Source organism: Nannobrachium achirus (genome assembly GCF_963921795.1).
Source record: "Nannobrachium achirus genome assembly, contig: SCAFFOLD_44, whole genome shotgun sequence".
Classification (NCBI taxonomy): Eukaryota; Metazoa; Chordata; class Actinopteri; order Myctophiformes; family Myctophidae; genus Nannobrachium; species Nannobrachium achirus.
In genome coordinates, this window is record NW_027664878.1 from 754,772 (window position 1) to 776,236 (window position 21,465).

The window sequence follows — 21,465 nt, forward strand, 5'->3', positions numbered from 1 at the left end:
TTGACAGTTGCTGGTTCCCAAACACAGAATCAAAAATGTAGATCTAGAACACATAGAATATGTACAGTACAGTAAGGTTCAGTAGAGTACAGTAAAAGTACAGTAAGGTTCAGTAGAGTACAGTAAAGTACAGTAAGGTACAGAAAGGTACAGTACAGAAAGGTACAGTAGAGTACAGTACAGTAAGGTACAGTAAAGTACAATACAGTACAGTAAGGTACAGTAGAGTACAGTAAAGTACAGTAGAGTACAGTAAGGTACAGTAGAGTACAGTAAAGTACAGTATAGTAAGGTACAGTAGAGTACAGTACAGTAAGGTACAGTACGGCACAGTAGAGTACAGTACAGTATAGTACAGTAAGGTACAGTAGAGTACAGTAAAGTACAGTACAGTAAGGTACAGTACAGTAAGGTACAGTAGAGTACAGTAAAGTACAGTAAGGTACAGTACAGTAGAGTAGAGTAAAGTACAGTACAGTAAGGTACAGTGAGTTACAGTAGAGTACAGTAAAGTACAGTAAGGTACAGCAGAGTACAGTAAAGTACAGTACTGTAAGGTACAGTACAGTACAGTAGTGTACAGTAAAGTACAGTAAAGTACAGTAACGTACAGCACAGTAAGGTACAGCAAGATACAGTAGTGTACAGTAAAGTACAGTACAGTAAAGTACAATACAGTACAGTACAGTAAGGTACAGTAGAGTACAGTAAAGTACAGTAGAGTACAGTAAGGTACAGTAGAGTACAGTAAAGTACAGTATAGTAAGGTACAGTAGAGTACAGTACAGTAAGTTATAGTACGGCATAGTAGAGTACAGTACAGTATAGTACAGTAAGGTACAGTAGAGTACAGTAAGGTACAGTACAGTAAGGTACAGTACAGTACAGTAAGGTACAGTAGAGTACAGTAAAGTACAGTACAGTAAGGTACAGTAGAGTACAGTAAAGTACAGTAAGTTACAGTAGAGTACAGTAAAGTACAGTAAGTTACAGTACAGTACAGTACAGTACAGTAAGGTGCAGTACAGTATAGTAAGGTACAGTACAATACTGTAGGGTACTGTACCTTACAGTACCTTAAAGTATCCTATTTGTTGGGTTGGAATCGAGCCCACACTGTTTCGAAGGAACAGTATTTCTAGTTGAAGAATCTTGTTTGTGGGATATAATATAATTCGAGAAACAGAAGAGGGCGGTAATGCAACTACTAAAGATGCCAACCGCCAGAAAACCTCACAAAGAAGAACGATCCAATAGAATCTTGGTAGTAATGTGACGTGTATGGTCATGTGACACATCCGTTGTTGCAAGATGGCGGACTACGCAGATACAGCTGTAAAGTATTTTCCGGAGATATTCAGATAAATGTATATCTTTGTTGAAATTTAACTTTTATCACAACACAAAAGTGTCTCGTTACCAGGTTATTAATCTACTGTACAATCATAGTTTAGTAAGTAAATCATAGTTTAAAATAACGTGGTTAAACTTTGATATAAAAATAGGCTAATGTTGGGGTGCTAAATAATGATGTATATAGGCCTAATAAGTCCTACTGTGTTGTTTTTATACTAACGCTATGTTTAGATATGACTATGAGATAATATGGGTTGTGACATGTGAAGGATACAGTTCACAAAGCTCACAAAAGAAAGTACCTACTGCGCACATGCTTAAAATAGAAGCTAACCTTGTCATTTTACATGATGCTAAACACAAACCTACTTTGTTATTATGCAATCTCTAGCGAGACCTGTCTTACTGTAACTTCATCGAATAACCTTGTATGGATATTTATACTTGTTTGATCTGTGTAATTACATGTGCAGTATACTAATAGATTATGTTACGATGTTAATGTTAACGTGTGTAATTTGTGAAGAACCTTAAACTATGCCGACGAGACTTCAGGGTTCATACGATTTTTTATGGAAAAGTAATTTTATTAGAATAATTTTCAGGAATACATGAGTATGGGAAAAGAAAGCATGTTAAACTAGAAGCATTGCATAGGAAAATGTACAGATTCATGACGGTACAGTTCACTGGTTCAAGGTCTACTAAAAGGAGATCTATGAAAAGACTAAGCTTATTTCAACAGGAAACCATTTAAGTATCTCATATAACATTGAATGACAGACAAATAGAACACAGTAGTCTACTATGCGTGTAGAAATTCTCTATATTCATAAGCTGCGTTCATGATTTAAGTCATTTTGTTCAAAATGGACCAATCTTGCAAACTTTGGAAGCCAATGTTAGACAATTAGGATGGAATATGAAATATCGGACAGATCTGTCTTGATCAAATGACTATAGGGATACTGTATACTGATTTGCATGAATTTTGATAAATGCAAATAATAGGAAAACATGTGTTTTACATAAGTCGGCCTCCTGGTGGCACAATAAAAGGCAGATATGAAAAATGCAGGGCAAAGGTGTATCCTTTTTTTTACTGACTATACTACTGCATAGTACTGTGTTCTATTCGTCTGTCATTCAATGTTATATGAGATACTTTAATGGTTTCCTGTGGAAATAAGCTTAGTCTTTTCTAGGATCTCCTTTTATTAGATCTTGTACCAGTGAACTGTACTGTCATGAAACTGTACCTTTTGCTATGAAAACTTAAAGTCTTCAATCAATCAATCAATCAATCAATCAAAGCCTCTAGGGAGTGCATATACAAAGTTGTACACTGATCAGTGGAGGTAAAAACACGAATTGGCCTGTTATAGCGCCACCAAGTGGCATTTATTCCTTGGCCTATTGGGAATGAGCATGCACAATTTCATCAAAATCGAACACTGCATTCATGATTTGAGGACCAATCCTGCAAACTTTGGAAGGCAGTTTTAGCCAATCAGGATGGAATATGGAAAATCAGACAGATCCATGTCGATCATATGACTGTAGAGATACTCTCTACTGATTTGCGTGACCATTTTTGGACAAAATCTGTAGGAGTACTGGCAAAAGTTATTTTTGCCAAGATCGGCCTCCTGGTGGCGCTATAACAGGCCCATGTGACAGTGACCAGAGATTAGCTGGTAACAGACGGACACACACACACACACACACACACACACACACACACACACACACACACACACACACACACACACACACACACACACAGCTATAGATATCTATAAATAATACCATCACTAATAAATCAGTTGATTTATATATTCTCAGATTTGTTCACACAGTATAAAAGGTGTTGGATTTGTGGATGTGGACATTTCTACCGGTATCAAGAATTGACAGAGGGGCTGCACAATGTTGATGACCACAATATCTTGTCACTGCACGTTTGTCTTTTCTTGAGACAGTCTGTCCATGTATTCAGCTATACACTCTGTAGATAAGCTATCTGGTCAGGGTAAAATTCAATTCCTATTGAAAATCTAATGATACTTTAGTACCCTGACCCTATCTCTTCTCTTGCCAACGTCCCCCACAAAGTACAAACTAGCAGCGCATTGATTTGATGGGAGCTTGTTTTATGTTTGGGTTAGGGTTAAGACATGATGAATCATCATGAATCATAAATCAATATGATTTAGTGATGATATGCTTTATGAAAGTATCATGTGCTGGCAGTGCATAAATGTAGAAATTAAGTTCTTCCTATTTGTCCCAAGCTCCTGTTTGGTGAACATCGATGTCAGTAGAAAAACATGACCGAAGTATATATTGGATACCTGATCGATGATCGGTTTTGATTGAAACATTGTGGCCTAATAAACTTCATGTTTCCGAACCTGTATTAAATGTCCTACTCATTGTGTGTTGAAAGGGACCGGTGAGATAAAGATCCACGTGACCAACAAACACAATCAGACCACCATCAGCTTTAAAGCCAACAGAAAGAGCCAGCCCTACATGTATGAGCAGCTACAAGACATCTTTATAGATGACGTCTGCCTGGTGAGAATGGCCATATTCTACATTGATATGCATATCACTGCACATTTAGTCACTGTCTGGCAGAAACTTTGTATCTCCTTATTTTCAAGAAAATTCCCTCATAAAATAAAATTAACCTGACTCCGCCAGATGGCAGTAGTGCATATACCGCACCACTACAATCTGGGATTGCTCGGGCAGACACGATGTAAGGGGCGGGCCATTTTTTTAAGTTCTTTAGCAGGTGATTGGATGGGGCCGTCTGTCTATCACAGTCTGGGAGTGGCAACTCCAACCTGTCTGCATGACGTCCAAGAGGGCGATAGCAAGAGGGCGCAAAAGACCAGTACTTCCCGTTTCTGCATGACGTAGGTGGATACCTTTTTAGGAGGCGGAAGCATGTTTGGAGTCTATTCATTTACAATGAGAGAGCTAACGTGAACACAGAGCAAAATAATAGTTCAGAAGCTATGCACTGAACTAAATATTGGACCAGATCATCACAAGCCTCATTATATTAACAAAATTGTCATGCTAAAGTGGCTTTTTTCAGCGACACAACAAAGGAGACAATCAACTTTATTATTGCTCTTTAGCTGTCCCAGCAACACACTCTCGCGGGATCTATAGCACCAGTAAACAGGACGTGCACTCCCACTTAGGAGTCAATTTGTAGGATTTGTGTACCATGTCGCACTCTAGTGGATCCAATGAGGATGAGCTATCTTCATTAATTAAATATCTTTGATGACGTTACACCCAGAATCCGCCTCCTGTGTTTCCATGTGGTCTGCAGTCAGACTCTATTGGCTCAGAGACGTCAGAGCCCGCCCGTAGCTGTCGCTGATTGGTCCGGCCGGGAACATTCCGATGACATCCACTCTCCCCGAGTGATTTTAGATGGTAAGCAGGGCGGTAGGCATTGCTGCCACCAGATGGCGGAGTCAGGTTATCAAAAAAACGTACAACCCTAGTTATGATAAAATAGTGTTCCAGAAAAGTAGTAGATATAGCGGGGTCCTCCCTATGATCCCCAGGTTCTATGTTCCCCACTTCTCCCCCAAAAAGGTAAAATGTTCTCCAGGTTCTATGTTCCCCACCCACCCTAGATGATGTGAGATAATGAAGCAAATTGATAAAAGCCCAAACAATAGGAACTTCAATTCTCCTACGGTCGCAGTTACAATGAAAAGCACCACCGGCTGTCTGACAGCCTGTCTGTCATTCACGTTACTTGACGTCACACTTTTGCCCTAGTCATATCTCTGCCACCGTTGGCCCTATCAGTGCCAAACAATGCACATACACTCTTTAGATGGCAAATTCTCACATGACCCTCCTCTAGACCCACCAGGGCTGAGGGAACATAGGGCTGAAGGAATATAAGGCTGAGGGAACATGGGGCTGAGGGAACATAGGGCTGAGGGAACATAGGGCTGAGGGAGCTTGAGCATGGACCCCAAACCTTTGAAGGCAGTGGTAGCCAATCAGGACGGAATATGGGAAATGGGACAGATCCATGTTGCTGACATGACTTTAGAGATATTGTGTACTGCTTTGTGTGATTGTATGGCCAAAATCTGTAGGAGCAAAACATCAAAAATCAGCCTGCAGTACACAATATCTCTAAGTCTTGTCAGCAACATGGATCTGTCCCATTTCCCATATTCCCTCCTGATTGGCTACCACTGCCTTCAAAGGTTTGTGTATGCACCTGACGGTCACTTATCTCTTGCTTAGGGAGTCACACTGGCATGGAGTCAAACTGTACCACGAGATGAGAAACAACCAAGACGTTTCCACCTCCAAACTTCAATGTTGAATGGCATATTTGGAAACCTATTTATTGGGGAATTGTTTATGCATTCAATACTTTTTTCCCCCCCCACTTTTTATTGACACAGCGTATTTACGATCAAAAACTATATCGTTACACAATATACTGGAGGGAAATTCTATATCCTTAAAATCTACTGACAGTCCACATCCACCAAATTACCTTTTTATTCTTATTTTTTTTTTTACTAAACTGCAGTAGCATTCCGACGCAGGCATGCAAACACACACACACACACACACACACACACACACACACACACACACACACACACACACACACACACTCTTAAACAAGAAAAACTCAGTAAAACACTGCACATATCGTTTCCTCACATTCCTCACTGTTCGCTGCCATCAAAGTAGCTTACCTTTTGTGATTTTATAGAAAAATATCCATCCATTATTTCCAACCACATTCTTTTGTAAAAGCCCTTACGGGCGCAGCCGTTCCAATGAACGAGGCCGCACCAGTCGTAGACATAGAAATAGAGAAACTAGATCCGGTGCTGAAAAAGGGACCAGAAAAGTGATCCCGCCGTCATTGTTGTTTATATATGCTCAAGATTTCAGAGTAGCGTTAACATTGTGCTGCTTATGCTGCACACACCCGCCCCAGCCCCCATCTGCTCAGACAGGCTCTGCCGGGGAAAAGAACAAACTCTCAGAATTGGGGAACGCTAGGGTTTGTGTGGTTCGGAAACCTTACCTTCAATTTGTACGTGGAAGAACCTGCAAAGGTGCATTTGCATGCGTTGGCTTGCCATATGCATATGAACCAGAGGAACATTGAACTGCAAATGGAGAATAAATATGTTCTCTTAACTAATGATGAACCTGATTGAAGAAGCTACATCGATTTTGAAATGAAAACAATGTTCTCTTATCCTTCTCTTGTCCTTCTCTTCAGGTTTGTTGAATGTAAAGATTGTGGACGGAAGATGCACCAGATAAGTGTTTTACCATACAACGTCATCTGGCCGTCTGGGTATGACAGTTTGAAGAATCACACAGTTAGAATGTAGGGCTCAACCAAATTGGGGGAAAAACTATATTGTGATAATTTATTGCTCTATGTCAACAGGACACTTGCAGAATATGTTGTGCATGGCATGTACTGGTAACCATTAAGTCATTCAATCATTGTTATTTATCAGATGGACGATTCTGTTGAAAACAGGTTTTCTTTTTCTATCTAGAATTTAAGGTGTCGATTTAAATTGACTATGTACATTGCTTTGTCAATGCTGAAATGATATATTTTGCAGCCCTATTGGAACGTATTCTCTCCTTATTGTCTCTTACTAGAATCATCTGTGACAATGGTTTGAAGAAGAGCGGTAAAACAAGGAAGGACAATACGTTTTCTGCCAAAAGTGAGTATGCTCCCTTAACATCCTACTGTAATTCCCACTTTTGCTTCTCTGGACTACTTTTCAGGGGCAGTTATTTTTTCTCCACTTAGCTTGTCCTGAATTATTCAGAAGTCAGTAGCTTAAAGCAGTTTTTTTAACGAACATTCAGGTAAACAAGAACCTAGTCTGAGTAACATAAACCACCCCAATAGAGACTGCATATTGTGGCTGTCGGGCTCATATTTTGTACCTCTTTAGTCTACTCTGTACTTGTACTGTATAGTTATAAATGGACTTATAGATCGTCTATTTTAGATGCCTTTAAAGATTTTTGAAAATCTACACCTATACTTGTTAAAGCATTGTAATTGGGATTGAAAGCTTCAGAATCTTACCTGACTTTCGCCAGATGGTGGCAGCATTGCGTATATAACGCTCTGCTTTACCATCTGGTCTTGCTCGGCCAGCGTTGATAACACTCGTAAAGTCCCGGGCCGGACCAATCAGCGGCAGCTATGGGCGGGCTCTGAGCGGCTCTGAGCCAATAGAGTCTGATTGCAGACCACGTGGAAACCCAGGAGGCGGATTCTGGGTGCAACGTCATGCAGACAGGCCAATATGAGTGGTTGGAGTTGGCACTCCCAGACTGTGATAGAAACGGCCACATCCAATCACCAGCTACAGAAATTCAAAAAATGGCCCGCCCCTTACATCGAATGTGTCCGAGAGAGCCCAGATGTAAGGCAGAGCGTTACGCACTGCTGCAACTATCTGGCGAAAGTCAGGTTATTCAGAATCCATATTGCATTCGAATGTTATGTAAGCCTGCCAAAACACAGAAGACAGACGTCTATTTCTTTCTACAATCTCCAGCCTATACGATACGGCCGCGGTGCTGAGAAATGCAAGCTTAATGCTAGATCAATTCATGGTTCAAAATTATTTGTAGGCTATTCTATAGCCTATTTGTAATTAACTCATTTAGTGCCTTTCGCGTGATGTCACGCGAAATTCCCTTTGATGTCACCAGTGCCGAATGCGCGATGTCACGCGAAAAGTAATATATTACTGTAACGGCGAGTATAAATACCGAGTATATGGCGGAAGCTCCGGAGGCGAAAATCGTCGCTGATTTGTCATCATCACGGCTCCACCAGCACAAAATAGTCATCCCATAACATTGAGGTGGACGGGGGATCTCATCTTAAATGTCCATTATCTCAAAACTACACTTTAGAAGCGAAGATGGAGGCAGATGCTCGCTTATATAACACATATATAAAAGCTCCAATGCAATCCAGCATGGCACCACGTAAACAACGATCGATTCCGGCGCACGACCCGATGACGTCAGACCGGAAGTAATCACCTCGTGGCCTTCTGGCCTTCAAAATAAGATAACGGGAGTGAATGGGGGCGGGGGGGGGGGGGGGCACTCTGGACATTTTAATCCGTTAAAGTCAGAGGCTTTTAATGAGTTAAGCTGTGTTGTGTGGGTTTTGATACAAGTCCGCTCTGGAGACAGGAGTAGTCTACAGGACGCGATGCGCTCGTGATGAAAGCTGGAATCTTTACCAACTCTTTTTACGGTGCTATAGCCTATTTTTTGTCTGATAGTTTCTCGTCGTAAAGTGTTTTACTGAGCAGCGAGCGAGTGGATGACCAGCATCCATCGGTAACGCGTGAAGAAAAAAAACAAGCCCACAATCCCACATGTGCAACACGTTGCATAAGCGATCCTTTCTGAACCTTATGTGACACACAAGGTTCACATGTGTTGTTTCACGAAGAATATTTCTTGTAACTTGTTAAATCCATTGGTGAGAGAAAAGGAGAGACGAACAGATGTGAGTCGCTGCTGCTTTAGCAAGCGACCAAGCATCCAGACAGTGTGGTTGCCATGTCTGCTAATTATAAGCGACTATGGTCTTGATTTCCGTAAAGTTGCTTGTTATATTGATCGTTTCTGGCTGCGTTTTATTTGTTGTGATCTTTTAGATCGGTAATTGCCAAGTAGCTGATGCGGCGATGCTTATAGTTTTAAATTGCTTGTGTGGCCTAGATAATATCACTTTTTGGGGCTTATTTTCGTACACCTGGTTGCTTATTTCTCTCGCAAAGTCTGGCAACACGGACTTATACCGCGACAATGCTGTAGTGAAAACGAGGTATTTTATGGCTATGCCAGCATTTTTGCTCATGTGAAAACACCCAAAAAACAAAACTCCCGGCAAGTTGAAAATGATTATGCTAATTATTTTGCAGGAAAAATTCCGGAACTGTAGTGAAAACATGCCTTTGGTTATGGGTGTGGAGGAGGGTATATAAGGACCTCTCCATGAACTCCTCACTCTCTCTGCTACTCTCCAGTTCTGTGTTGGGGTGCCACTTGGCCTGAGTGGGCCTAGCCCTTTTGTTTAGTTTTGCAATTTTATATACAACACGCATACAGCACACTCCACACATTCACACACTGCATGCATGACTGACTACTGACTTATTCACATCTCACTCCATTTCTTTTGATTATTGCATTAGTTCGTTATTTGTAGTCAAATAAACCTAAAACTTTAAATGTTTGATCATGTGTGGACCTTCTTTTGCCATGTAACCCTAGTACATGACAGTAGGGCAAAAGTGTTATGTGATGTGACGTGACGGACAAACAGACAGACTGACTGACAGCCGTTGGAGGTTTTGATAGTAACTGCAACCTGGCGGTCGCAATAATAGTAATGGAATCTTATGAAGTCAGTACTGTAAATGGGATGTGATTTTTTTTGTGTTTGACAAAGTTGTGTACTTCTGGACTGGTTACGGGGTCAGTCTCTCAAAACACCAGGCTGCCCTGCCACTGAATTATTTAACCACATTAAATAGTCGAATATAGTCGATCTACAAGCTCACTATACATTACAGTGTGACTGGCTGTGAGCCTGTAGATCGGTTGTCTTTGGCAAAGTGATTTGGTTTAGAGGGAAAACGTGGACCATGGTGGAACCCTAAGTACATAGGTTTTAAGTGATTAAAAACTGTAATGCTAACTACTCATCTGACCCTCTGCAGGCGGGTATACATATCAGTATTCACTTCTTCAGACCTCGGATGCTACGAACAGCAGTCTACCACAAGATTCTTATTGGATACATAGAATATGTCAAGAAACTCGGGTAAGTTTGGCTTTCTTGCTCCTCTTTCATCTCCTTTAAACAGTTCTTTCTGCTGTCCCCTCTATTGAGTGGCCTGTACCGTTGTTCACAATCCAATAGAATATCATAATTTTCTTTTTTTACTTTCCAACTCTGAATCAGTAAGTTGTTCTCATTGACATATCCCAGTAAACACTACCATATCAAAGTGTGATAGGGAGTTTTTCCATTATTCACTGTCTATGGACGGATCCAGGATTTCTCCACCTGCAACCTTATACGGAAACCGGGGTCGGTTCTCCATTCCGAAACCCCCCCATTTCGAAACCCCCCGTTTTCGAAACCCCCCGTTTTCGAAACCCCCCCTTTTCGAATTTTAATTTTCGGAAAGGTGGGGTTTCGAAATTGCAGTCGGGACCTCGCCATTCCGAAATTTTGAATTTGAGCAGATTATTCCACCTTAAGGTGAGCCAGAACGGCCGGAACCCCCGTCAACACTAGGGCTTTGCACATAAAGAGTGCTGCTGCATTATATCCTATATTAATTATATTGACCTATAATTGCAACATATCGATAATAAAGTGAATAATATGAATGCCATATAGGCCTATTAATTATATGGACGTATAATATGCATGACGCACTGTGCGTCCTGTGCGTCTGGGAACACATTGCCAAAGGGCACCAAAAAATAAAAAAAGAAGAAGAAAAGGCCAAGCCGATCATCATCATAGATTCAGAGCCTAATAACTAATATGTAGGCCTACCGGTATTTGCTCCGCCTAAAAATAAACACGGAATGCATGCCAAAATATTGCGTGATGCCTGATCAATGGTTGTTGTGATAATTGATTTGGGTGCACGGTGGTCGCCCGCAGTAAGTGCACCTGCAGGCTGGCTGTGCTGCTCCTGCATTCATTATCATTATTCATTACTGTCTGAAAAGTCATCCAATAAACTGAATAAAGACTGTGAATTGTGAATAACCCTTTACCTACTGTCGCTGCCGGCCTGCCGCTGTGATGTGATGTGATGTGATGTGATGTGATGCATTTTGAAGGTCCATGAAGAAGTAATCCGTTATTTGGGGTGACGACAACCAGAATGCAGAATAGACTAGGCTATCATTAGTTGTCTGAGAATGTGCCACAATGGTTTAAATTATCTAATGTAACTTTGAGAAGCGCAGAGCTGGTCAGAGTCCATTCAGACCAGCTGTGGGACTGCTGCGCTAATTGGGTTGACTTGACTCGTTGACCCTATAGGCCTACTTGCGCTATTCGGTTTATTATTGAAAAATGGAAATGCAATGACAGTAGGCCTATTAATTCATTTATCTGTCTGTCTGTCTGTCTGTCTGTCTGTCTGTCTGTCTGTCTGTCTGTCTGTCTGTCTGACAGACAGACAGACAGACAGACAGATTGATAATTTTCCCATTGCACACGAGAACGTGAAGTCAGTCAGTTCAGCACCGCAGGCAGCCCCTCATCACAGACAGCGTGTTAAAAGTGGTTGCACTTACGTATATGAGACAGAAATGGGCCTCTAATATTTGACAATTTGGCCAATGTTTAATTTGTCATGTTAGAAATGTGCAGATACTGCTCTATAGACGTAGACTTTGTTGGTTTGTTTACTGTTAAAATGGCGCATATTAAGTTAATCATCTGGGGACAAAATAATTTATGTCCCAACCCACAGGTTGAGAACCACTGGTATAGCTCCCAGTTACCAATGGATCAATTAGCGCGGTCATTATTTGCTTTCAAGGAAAAACAAACAATAGATGTGTGAATTGCGCCGGTCATTAGCTCCTGCTGTGACATCAAACGAATATGGTCCACCAATTAAGGATCAAAGTGGTGATGTCTGGAGGTTTGTAGGTATGAGTGGAGTTTTTGGTGTGGGGATTCGACAAGAGATGACATCTGCTAATTAGACTACAGTCTAACAGCTGAAAAAGGGAACTGCCTGAACTTCATGACAACTAGGCCTATAACTACTTCCTAAACGTCAAGGATGTCCACAATTACAAGAGGGCGCTCCACTAATCACGTACAACCAATTTGACAGGCACTAAAACGTCTCCAATTCGTTCTCCTGCACGCTACCACGAAAATGTGGAACTCCCCAGATCGTGCATAGTTTATTTTGTGAGGAGTTGCTCAGAGAGTCAGATAAAAGGAAAGTGCCACTGGAGTGAGGAGAAATATTGTATGTATCCTATAGGCTATGCCTAAAATAGAATATTGCAGGCCAAATCGTGGCAAATGGAGACGTTTTACGCGCGGCGAAAGCCTGGTGATGCGAGGTTACGCGCGGAGCGGGCTGCGAGGAGAGAGTGATAGAACAGAGAGGGAGGGCGAGAGGAGAGATAGAGAGAGAGAGAGAGAGAGAGAGAGAGAGAGAGAGAGAGAGGCCGCCGCTGCAATCCATTTTGTGCCCGACTGCGCACTTTTTCTATGCACCACCCACATATCAAATTAATTAAACAGAGCAGGCATCACAACCATTGATCTGGCATCACGCATGCTTGCTTGCATGCATGCATGCATGCAGTGATTATTTTTAGGCAGCGAAAATATGAGTTATTATGATGATCATGATTATTTTTTCTTTTTCTCTCATTTTTTGGTGCACTTTGGCAGCGATGCCCGACGCACAGTGCGTGCGCGTAGAGAGAGAGAGAGAGAGAGTTATAGGCTATTCGGAATGGAGGGGTGCTATAGAAAAATAAATAACACCGCCATTTCGAACAATAAAGTCAATGTTCGAAAAGGCGGTGCTGTTTCCTTTCGGAATGGCGGGTCTTATATAACATTTGGACACACCGCCATTTCGAAGAATGGAATTCAATGGTCGGAATAGCGAGATTTCGGAAAGGCAACGTGCACCAACGGAAACCAAGTAATTTGTTCACCCTTTTATTTTGATTGATTTTGAACGAAGTCTTCTTTTCTCTTTTTTTTTGCATTGTCGGAAGATGAAAACCATTCTGTTTTCATGTCTGACGTTTCATATAAATGAGTCTAGACATGTTTTTCTTTGGCAAAGTATGACAGCAGAGAGTTTTGCGAGGGGTGACATAAGTTATTTGTAGCCTAAAATGCACCAGACGTTTTGAATGAATGTTTTCAGTCAGGGGTCCCTCTATCGAGATCTAATTGTTTCCGTGTGTTCCTCTGCCCAGGTATGCTATTGTAGATAAATATTAATGTTCCACAAGGATGAAGGATTTGAAGAGTTGACAAAGGTTTATTCAAAGAGGCAAGAAGTTGAACAGAATAACAGCATTACAGATCCTTTGAGGAGCAGGCCTCCTGGCCTCTCCTGTCAGCCCCTCTGGGCACAAGCCTCCCCTGTACCATTATCCTACAGTTCTTATAGTCCATTCTGACACAGATGCTATTATAAACATGTTCTTATAAGGATTGTGTACTAAAGATAAAGCAACATACAAATAGTTACATAGGGTGCAGATTTGCTGACAGTGTAAACAAGCAAGCATAGGTGGGGGAGAGAACTCAGCTGTTAGATTGACAGCTGCAGGTACATCTAAAAGAGTAAGTAGCCTTGTGAGATTCTTTAGACCACATACAGTACACTTATTTGTTACACTATAAATATTTCTACCACAATGCCCAGGGTCACATTTGGGCATGTCCGCCAAGTGAAGGAGACGACTACATCTTCCACTGCCACCCTGCCGACCAGAAGATCCGTATATCAGGAGTGGTACAGGAAGATGCTTGACAAGGCCTAGGCTGGGAGGATCCTGCACGACTACAAGGTAGAGATGACTGGCAAACCTTAATTAATGCCAAGTTTATAACCGTACGATGAAAATAGCCCATCTCCAAACTTGTAACTCGATTATTTTCGGTGTTGACCACGGTCGTATGACTAAGTATAATTCAGGCTTTATTTGTGCTTTCTTTGTCAAATTCTTTTTTTAATTTGGGATATACATGCAGCTCCCTTTCACATGGAAGATATTCATTTCCTACTTTTTACGTTAAATACCTGACTCAGATTGGGCCTTTGGGGGGTCGACTATGCATGACAGTAAGCTAAATTGGTTGTGTGAATTGACATTATCATGCGTCTTCTGCTGACCGTGATTACCCCAAGCACTGGGTGGGCGTTTTTGCAGGAACCAAAAAGTGGAAGAGCCAATCAGTGTCTGTCAATCAATGGGCCCTGAGAGCAGACCCATAGAGCATACTGATAACATGACCTTTTGATGCTGGTGATTTTCCTTCGCCTCCTCTTTGGGGGGAACCACAACAGGACTTTGATGGCCTTTCATAAAAAAAAACTGAACATATTCCCAGGTTGAACATTGCCAGTATTCCAGCTCTTTTTCCCAGAACACCCCAATTTTAACTTGTTTTAGAATAGTTGAATTGACCCCATTTATCTTTGGACTCCCTCCTCAGGACATCTTCAAGCAGGCAACAGAGGACCGTGTGACCAGCGCCAATGAGCTTCCCTATTTTGACGGTGATTCTGGCCCAATGTTTTGGAAAAAAGCATCAAGGAGTTGTAACAGGAGGAGGAGGAGCGCAAGGAGGAGAACACCGCCGCTTGTGAAACTCCTGAGGTCAGAACCGCAACTCTTGTTTAATTGTTTTCGAGCAGGAGGAGGTTGAAACTAAAGTTTTGTCATTTGAGCTGTAGTTGACACTGACTGGAAGGTGTCACTGGACAGGTTTGTGTTTGTTGTGGATGTCACAGTGATTGTTGAGCTGGGAACTGAGCTGAAAATGTAACTGTCCAGTGCATGTACTGTAAATGTGGTGTTTTTCACATGGGTCGCTTTTTGATGTTGATATGACTTCATTCTGAAGGTATGAAGTGATCCTATCGTTGTTGTTTTTTTACAGGCTGCCCTGTACATTGCCCTTGATGCCCAGTTTGATTACACAGTTGTAAGTAGATGTATTATATCTTCATCTTAAATTTTCTGTATCTTCATCTTTAATTTTCTGTACTGCACTAAACTGAACAACTGGTATTTAACAATGATTTCAGTATAACATGCCCCTATTGAGGAGGTGGTGGTGTGTGTTGCTGCTGGAAAACTACACCTTGGACAGGTCAGAATTCATTTAATTCAATAGAGGATGTCTCAATGACTGCAGCTATTTTCTCCCCCATGTGTGTGCGTGCGTGTGCGTGCGTGTGTGTGCGTGCGTGCGTGCGTGTGTGAGTGAGTGTGTGTGAATCTTTGCTTCTGCTTTTTTTCTGAGTCCAGTGAGGGTGAATTATGACTGCTGCCTTTATTTTTGTGAATCTTTAGCACTGACACCAGTGCCTTCTCTTTGCTGCATACTGCTTCTTTCCTTGTTCTCTGTCTCCTGTTGTTGTTATTCCCTATGATTCTGTCATTGTTTTGCTTATCGTCTATTGCACACAGCCATTTTTGGCTTAGTTGGATCTGGCCGGACTCATTCTCTGATGCATATTGTAGCTGTTGTTGACTTATTTATTGTGTTAAATGATGTAAGAATTTTCCCTTGGATTAATAAAATCACCTTCCTTACCTACCTAAAGTGCTATATGAAGAAACAAACTTGAACCTGCACATAACTGATTCACCATCCTGGTATTATTATTATTCCTTCTTTTTTTTTCTTCTTTTTTTTATAGTTACGGGAATGTCTTTGCCCACTGGTCCAAAGATTGTGAGGCGCTCCTCCAGGGCAAGCATCCTCCTGTCTTGAGACTTCAGCGAAAGAGAAAGCGTGAGGAGGACACTGAGGTAAGTTATCGGGTGGGGGGACACACAACAATGAGATGCATGATGTTATCTTAGTTGTTGTTTTCACAAGATTTAGTTATGCCACAAATGTGTAGAAATAATGCCACATTGACTTCTTCAGGCAACCATGACACAGAGGTCTACTGAACCCCGTGCATGCATGGCTGACATGTTGAGCGTCTGTGTATTCCAGACATGCAAAAGGACTGGAATAAGGTTGGTTAAGACCTAGTTATTTTAAGCAATAAACCAAACCTCAAACAAAGGCACATTTATTATGTTTTCGAGACGGTGACATGAGGGACATATTTATAGTAATTTGTATTGTTAATTCACTTCGACAGCACATTTGGTTCATTTAAAAAATAACATGTTAACATGTTTTTTATGTTAGACTTCTATACCCAGATGTGGAACCGGGGTGGGTGCAGTGCCACTTTTGCCACGGTTGGCTGCACAAAGCTTGTGCAGGCAATGGAATGGAAGAGGATGGCTCCTTTCACTGCGGATGCACAGATAACGCAGATAACAGCCCAAGGTAATATATGTTATTGTACAGTAGGTACAGTGTCTCTAGTAGTAAACACATTATAGCCAAAGCACAGAAAACAAAACAGATGTACACTTACAACAGCTTATTGACATACTTTAATGGCACTTCTTTATGATTCACACTGTGGCTATTTTACTTGGGAAGGTTTCTGTGGATGATGGAGAATAGGGGACAAAGTTGTTGGGTACCTCAAGCAATGTTGAAAATTGTCAAAATCCACTTATATTTAGTTGTGACCCCTAAGCCCTGTAAGCCCTTTTCTGGCTGGTCTGCTATTTATTAAACAATCCTCTTCTGTACCATGCATAGTAATTAATGCATACGAAACGGAGGGGGAGAGAGATTTAATCCGTTTTATCCGTTGGTCTCTCAGTCTTTCTCTCTGTCCGTACCCTTACGGCCAACACTCAATCCGACGGATTAAAACAAATAAAAATGTACGTACACATGAACTACCCTGCGAACCTTTGTCAATGTAGGCGCTGTGTAGTGTTTGGTCATTGGGAAGATGCATTTGGGTGACATCTAGTGGATACAGTATGTACATAGGCTTTACAGGGACCGTACAGAACTCTGCATATCGACGTAATTACCGCACCTTCTTTCTCACCCCCAAACGTACGCAAAATCAAATGTACGTAACAATAACTGGCTCTTTCCTCTGCAGGATCACAGAGGCTGTTGAGAAGGGAGGAGTTCTGACAGTTTTCTCCAAGGATCAGATCAAGGTAACTTTAAAATCAATTGTGCTGTTAGTTATTAAATTCTCTATCAATAATTACCATTTTCATCATTAACTGTCTTTGGTCTCAGAGCCTCCATGATGACCTGTTCAGCGGAAGGATCAGATCAAATAGGTTCTACCTATGGGAGAACCCTAACACCAACCTGAGGCTTAAACAGCTCTTAAAGCCAAGATGTCTGCCATTTAGTGAAAAGAGGGTAAATGGAAATTACATTTTGTCACATGTATTGAGTATGTACTTAACAATCAGTAAAAGTTGGATGATGCTTACTTCTCTTTTAAACAGTCATCTGAGCTGTTGGTGTTAATCGAGGAAGTGACTGGACTTGGAGGAAGAATCAGGGCAGGGGAGTTCAGACTACTGGACTTTGTTTTTGACGTCATGCTGCCAGTGGTAAGACAGCCAGTGTTGGTGGTACCTCATGCTAAACCTGGATGAGCATACTTTCATGGTGCACAGCTAAAAAAAGGTTTTGAGATTAATTTACAAGGGGGGAAATGGGGGGGAGGGGACTTATCAAACATGAGACCGAGAAACTGTTTCTATGTATGGGAGCATGAAAACAGGCTTTAGTATTACGTCTTGGAAGCTGTAAACAGTGCTTATAGTTCTCAAGCACAATGCCTAATTGTACACAACCGTTTGAAACCCATTTATTACTTATTTCAATACATAGTACACATTTCCTCCTGAACAATTTTTCAGGGTGGGCCACAAATCTTTTTTTTGCTTTAATCCTGGACAAGAAAAGTGGTGTAATTAAAGGTGTAGTGTGATCATCAATCTTTTATTCCTCTGGAAAGCAAAAGGCAAAAGACCAGTAACTTTTTACCCAGGGGTATTATTATGCTGTGCTGTTATGCTGTCCAGTATTGTCTTTGTGTTGTAACATGTGGTGATTGGATCATTTCTCAACTGTTTTTCAGATAGTCATCAAAATCTTGGAGGTCAAAAAGAGGATGAACCGGCTTCAGGCAGAGATGGTTATGGCCTGTGGGAAAATCTGAGGACAAGTGTTGCACCACCACACCCTGTTGTGTTTCAAATCGTATCCGTTGATTGGCTGGTTATAGCCTATAACTTAACCGACACAACGTATTTATAAACAGACTTGTGTGGATGACAGACAGAACATTAAGTGAAATCCTGATCAGCAACATGCTTTGAATTGTTTGTGCATTCTTCTATGCTGTGCTCACGTTGTGTCTGATGGTGTCAGCGAGCAAATGTTGGCAAAATGTGGTTTGCGGCCCCAACAGGAGCGGAATTGGGAAGGTCCTCGCACCAAGGAGCTCGTGCTCTTTTTCAAAACGTTGTATTCTTATTCTTATAGGCCTTCTCCTAAGAATAAAAGGCAAATAAGAACAGGTGATTATTGTTATTATTGTTTTTTGCACATGAGAGTGGTGATAACCCGCCCGCCCGTTGGCACATCACTACAAGGTTCAGTTGCTACTATGATTGTATAATGTTAATGAGGGATCCTCATCTTCTACACGCAGAAAGTGCGTGACCACAAACTCTGATGTTGGGCTGTCTCAGTTCTATGAGATATGACCAGAGGTCATGACCTGGAGCAGATTCTCACTCAGTACCACCTTTGTCAAACCTGCCTTTGAGGAGTTCTGTTTACCCACCAAGAAGTATGCAGATGTTATTATTCCAAGAGGAGTTGACAACATGGTGGCCTTCAACCTCATCGTTCAGCACATCAGGGACATTCTTAATGGTGACATCTGTAAGTGGCAGCGAGGGTCCCACGGCAACGGCCATGGACGGTCCATTTCAGAATGAAACGTCCAACCCCACTGGAAAGGGAGTAAGCCAAGCATTCGTCCCACTGAACCTGGGCGAGTGATCGCTGGGGCTTACTGATTGGTTGACTGGTGGGTTTGGGTCAGTGATTAGGTATATGTCCTACTTTCTTCAGCTCCTGTCTTCCACAGTCCAGTGTCCAAGGGCTGCACTATTTTCATAGGGTTGAGAACTTTAAATAAAAGTTTTGACTGACTTAATGTGTTTGGACTGGCAATCATTCATTCATTTCTCATTAAAAACATTGTGTGTGGTCCCCCCCCCCCCCCCCCCCAGGAAGGTGTTGTGTAAAAGTAATATTTAAAAAAAATGCACTGAGATTTTAGAAAGGTGTGTAATAAACTTATGTGAATTCAGTTAACGTTAGTTGAATACGATTGTGAAAAGAAATTCTGAAGGGTCCAATATTAATGTTCTGATTATGTTTTTGATGGCTATGTAGGTGTGCATGCGTGTGGTGGTCTCCATGACCAATGATTGTCACTTGTAGTTAGATCTTTAACTGCTAACTTCTCCGTATTGTGAAGCAGGGGTCTTCAACGTTTTCAGGCCAGGGACCCCCAAAATGATTGGGAGATGAAGCAGGTGGGGCTGTGGGGCTAACATGTATGCATGGGTCTTCAACAGGGGGTCCTCAAAGTTACTACAGGGGGTCCTCCAAATCTTTGAGTGATAGAAACTTTTTTCTCCTTTTTTTATATTAACCACTTGAACCCTAGTGTACATATTCGGAGAACTTTAGCCAAAGTTCATATTCTGAGCTTGTAGATCAGCTATTTTTGGCAAATAAGTTTGGTGTATTGGGGAGAAAAGAGCATACTAAGTACAGAGTGAAAGGTTAAGTTTAATAAGTATTGATGGTTCAAGTGGTTAAATATCTGAAAACACAAATTTACATGAATCCAAAATACACTGATGATTGTGTTGTCAATGAAACTATATGGAATCTATGAACAGGTTGTGGGGGTCCCTGCTGCATCTCTCTCAATTAAGGGGTCCTTGGCCTGAAAACGTGATTGGGAGATGAAGCAGGTGGGGCTGCATGGGTCTTCAACAGGGGGTCCTCCAAGTTACTACAGGGGGTCCTCCAAATCTTTGAGTGATAGAAACTTTTTTCTCCTTTTCTTTATATTAACCACTTGAACCTTAGTGTACATATGCAGAGAACTTTAGCCAAAGTTCATATTGTGAGCTTGTAGATCAGCTATTTTTGGCAAATAAGTTTGGTGTATTGGGGAGAAAAGAGCATACTAAGTACAGAGTGAAAGGTCAAGTTTAATAAGTATTGATGGTTCAAGTGGTTAAATATCTGAAAACACAAATTTACATGAATCCAAAATACACTGATGATTGTGTTGTCAAACAATGAAACTATATGGAATCTATGAACAGGTTGTGGGGGTCCCTGATGCATCTCTCTCAATTAAGAGGTCCTTGGCCTGAAAAAGTTGAAGACCCCTGGTATATGTATACCATTGTGTTTCATGTGTATAAACATATTGTGCATTCAATAATATGCTCTTAAAATAATAGTTTCATATAATCATGCTTTTATTTTAAACATGCATGTTATAAACATACCTTATTAACTGACAACCAATGTCAATACTATCAATCTAGCACAAACAATCTGCCAATTACACAATCATGTATACAAGCTATTCAAAAGAGGCAGATATTTTATATTTAAAGACAAAATATTTTTTTTTCCTTTCTTTTTAAAAATACAATACAGATATAGATCTTATATAATTATTATGATTATTGTTCAACAATTTCGGGGACCCCAGTATCCCCGCGGACCCCCTAGGAGTCGCAGACACCCTGTTGAAGACCCCCTGGTGTAAAGCCTTTTATATCCATGTGTTACTTCGAAACATGAAGACGAACGACGCTGCAGGGTTAGCGCTCTGCAAGGAAGCAGCCTCTAACACAGGACCAAGAATTCCACTGCCCTACTAGCGCTACACTCTAGTCAAAATAAACTAAACTACTTCGCTACTCACAAAAACAAAGGTTGTTTTGTGTTGTTGAAAGTGTATTCTCGAGAGTGGAAAACATCTCAGCACCCCATCCACGCTGTAAAATACACTTTATGAGCAGAAAATAAAATAAAAAGTGTGCAAGTGACTTCTTGCCGCTTGTGGAGGTCACGTGACGTCTCTGCCTTGTGGAGGTGCCCTCTTGGCTGTCGTCTCTGCTCCTCTGCCTTGGAGGAATGAGGTCACTTCCTGCCTCCCATTGAGCTTCCTGTCTCCCATTGAGCTCCATGGGCTACAGGAGTCTGCGCATGGGTGCTCTCGGAAAAAGCCACAACAAACAACAACTAGC

The 21,465-nt window shown here is 41.4% G+C and overlaps 1 protein-coding gene across 5 annotated transcripts; it reads left to right on the top strand.

Moving 5' to 3' along the window:
- The first annotated feature begins 1,312 nt into the window (after nt 1-1,312).
- LOC308280760 (uncharacterized protein) lies at nt 1,313-19,270 on the top strand. 5 transcript variants are annotated; one of them, XM_080755072.1, is made up of 16 exons: nt 1,313-1,367; nt 3,806-3,936; nt 4,679-4,818; nt 6,662-6,739; nt 7,060-7,127; nt 10,173-10,276; nt 13,902-14,046; nt 14,696-14,859; nt 15,143-15,187; nt 15,909-16,020; nt 16,142-16,236; nt 16,415-16,558; nt 17,241-17,301; nt 17,387-17,515; nt 17,605-17,712; nt 18,246-19,270. In XM_080755072.1, the coding sequence occupies exons 8-16, from the start codon at nt 14,774-14,776 to the stop codon at nt 18,324-18,326; spliced, it is 861 nt and encodes a 286-aa protein (XP_080611198.1). In that variant the 5' UTR covers nt 1,313-1,367; nt 3,806-3,936; nt 4,679-4,818; nt 6,662-6,739; nt 7,060-7,127; nt 10,173-10,276; nt 13,902-14,046; nt 14,696-14,773; the 3' UTR covers nt 18,327-19,270. The 5 variants fall into 5 exon arrangements, with proteins under 5 accessions (XP_080611198.1, XP_080611199.1, XP_080611201.1 ...); XM_080755073.1 differs by having other exon boundaries at nt 1,313-1,335; XM_080755074.1 differs by lacking the exon at nt 1,313-1,367 and adding an exon at nt 1,438-1,453.
- The last annotated feature ends 2,195 nt before the right edge of the window (nt 19,271-21,465 follow it).

Coding starts and splice junctions, on each gene's coding strand:
- LOC308280760 (XM_080755072.1), top strand. CDS start 14,774: ATGTTTTGGAAAAAAGCATCAAGGAGTTGTAACAGGAGGAGGAGGAGC. Junction 16,021..16,141: donor AGCGTGAGGAGGACACTGAG/GTAAGTTATCGG, acceptor TGACTTCTTCAG/GCAACCATGACACAGAGGTC. Junction 16,559..17,240: donor AACGCAGATAACAGCCCAAG/GTAATATATGTT, acceptor TTTCCTCTGCAG/GATCACAGAGGCTGTTGAGA.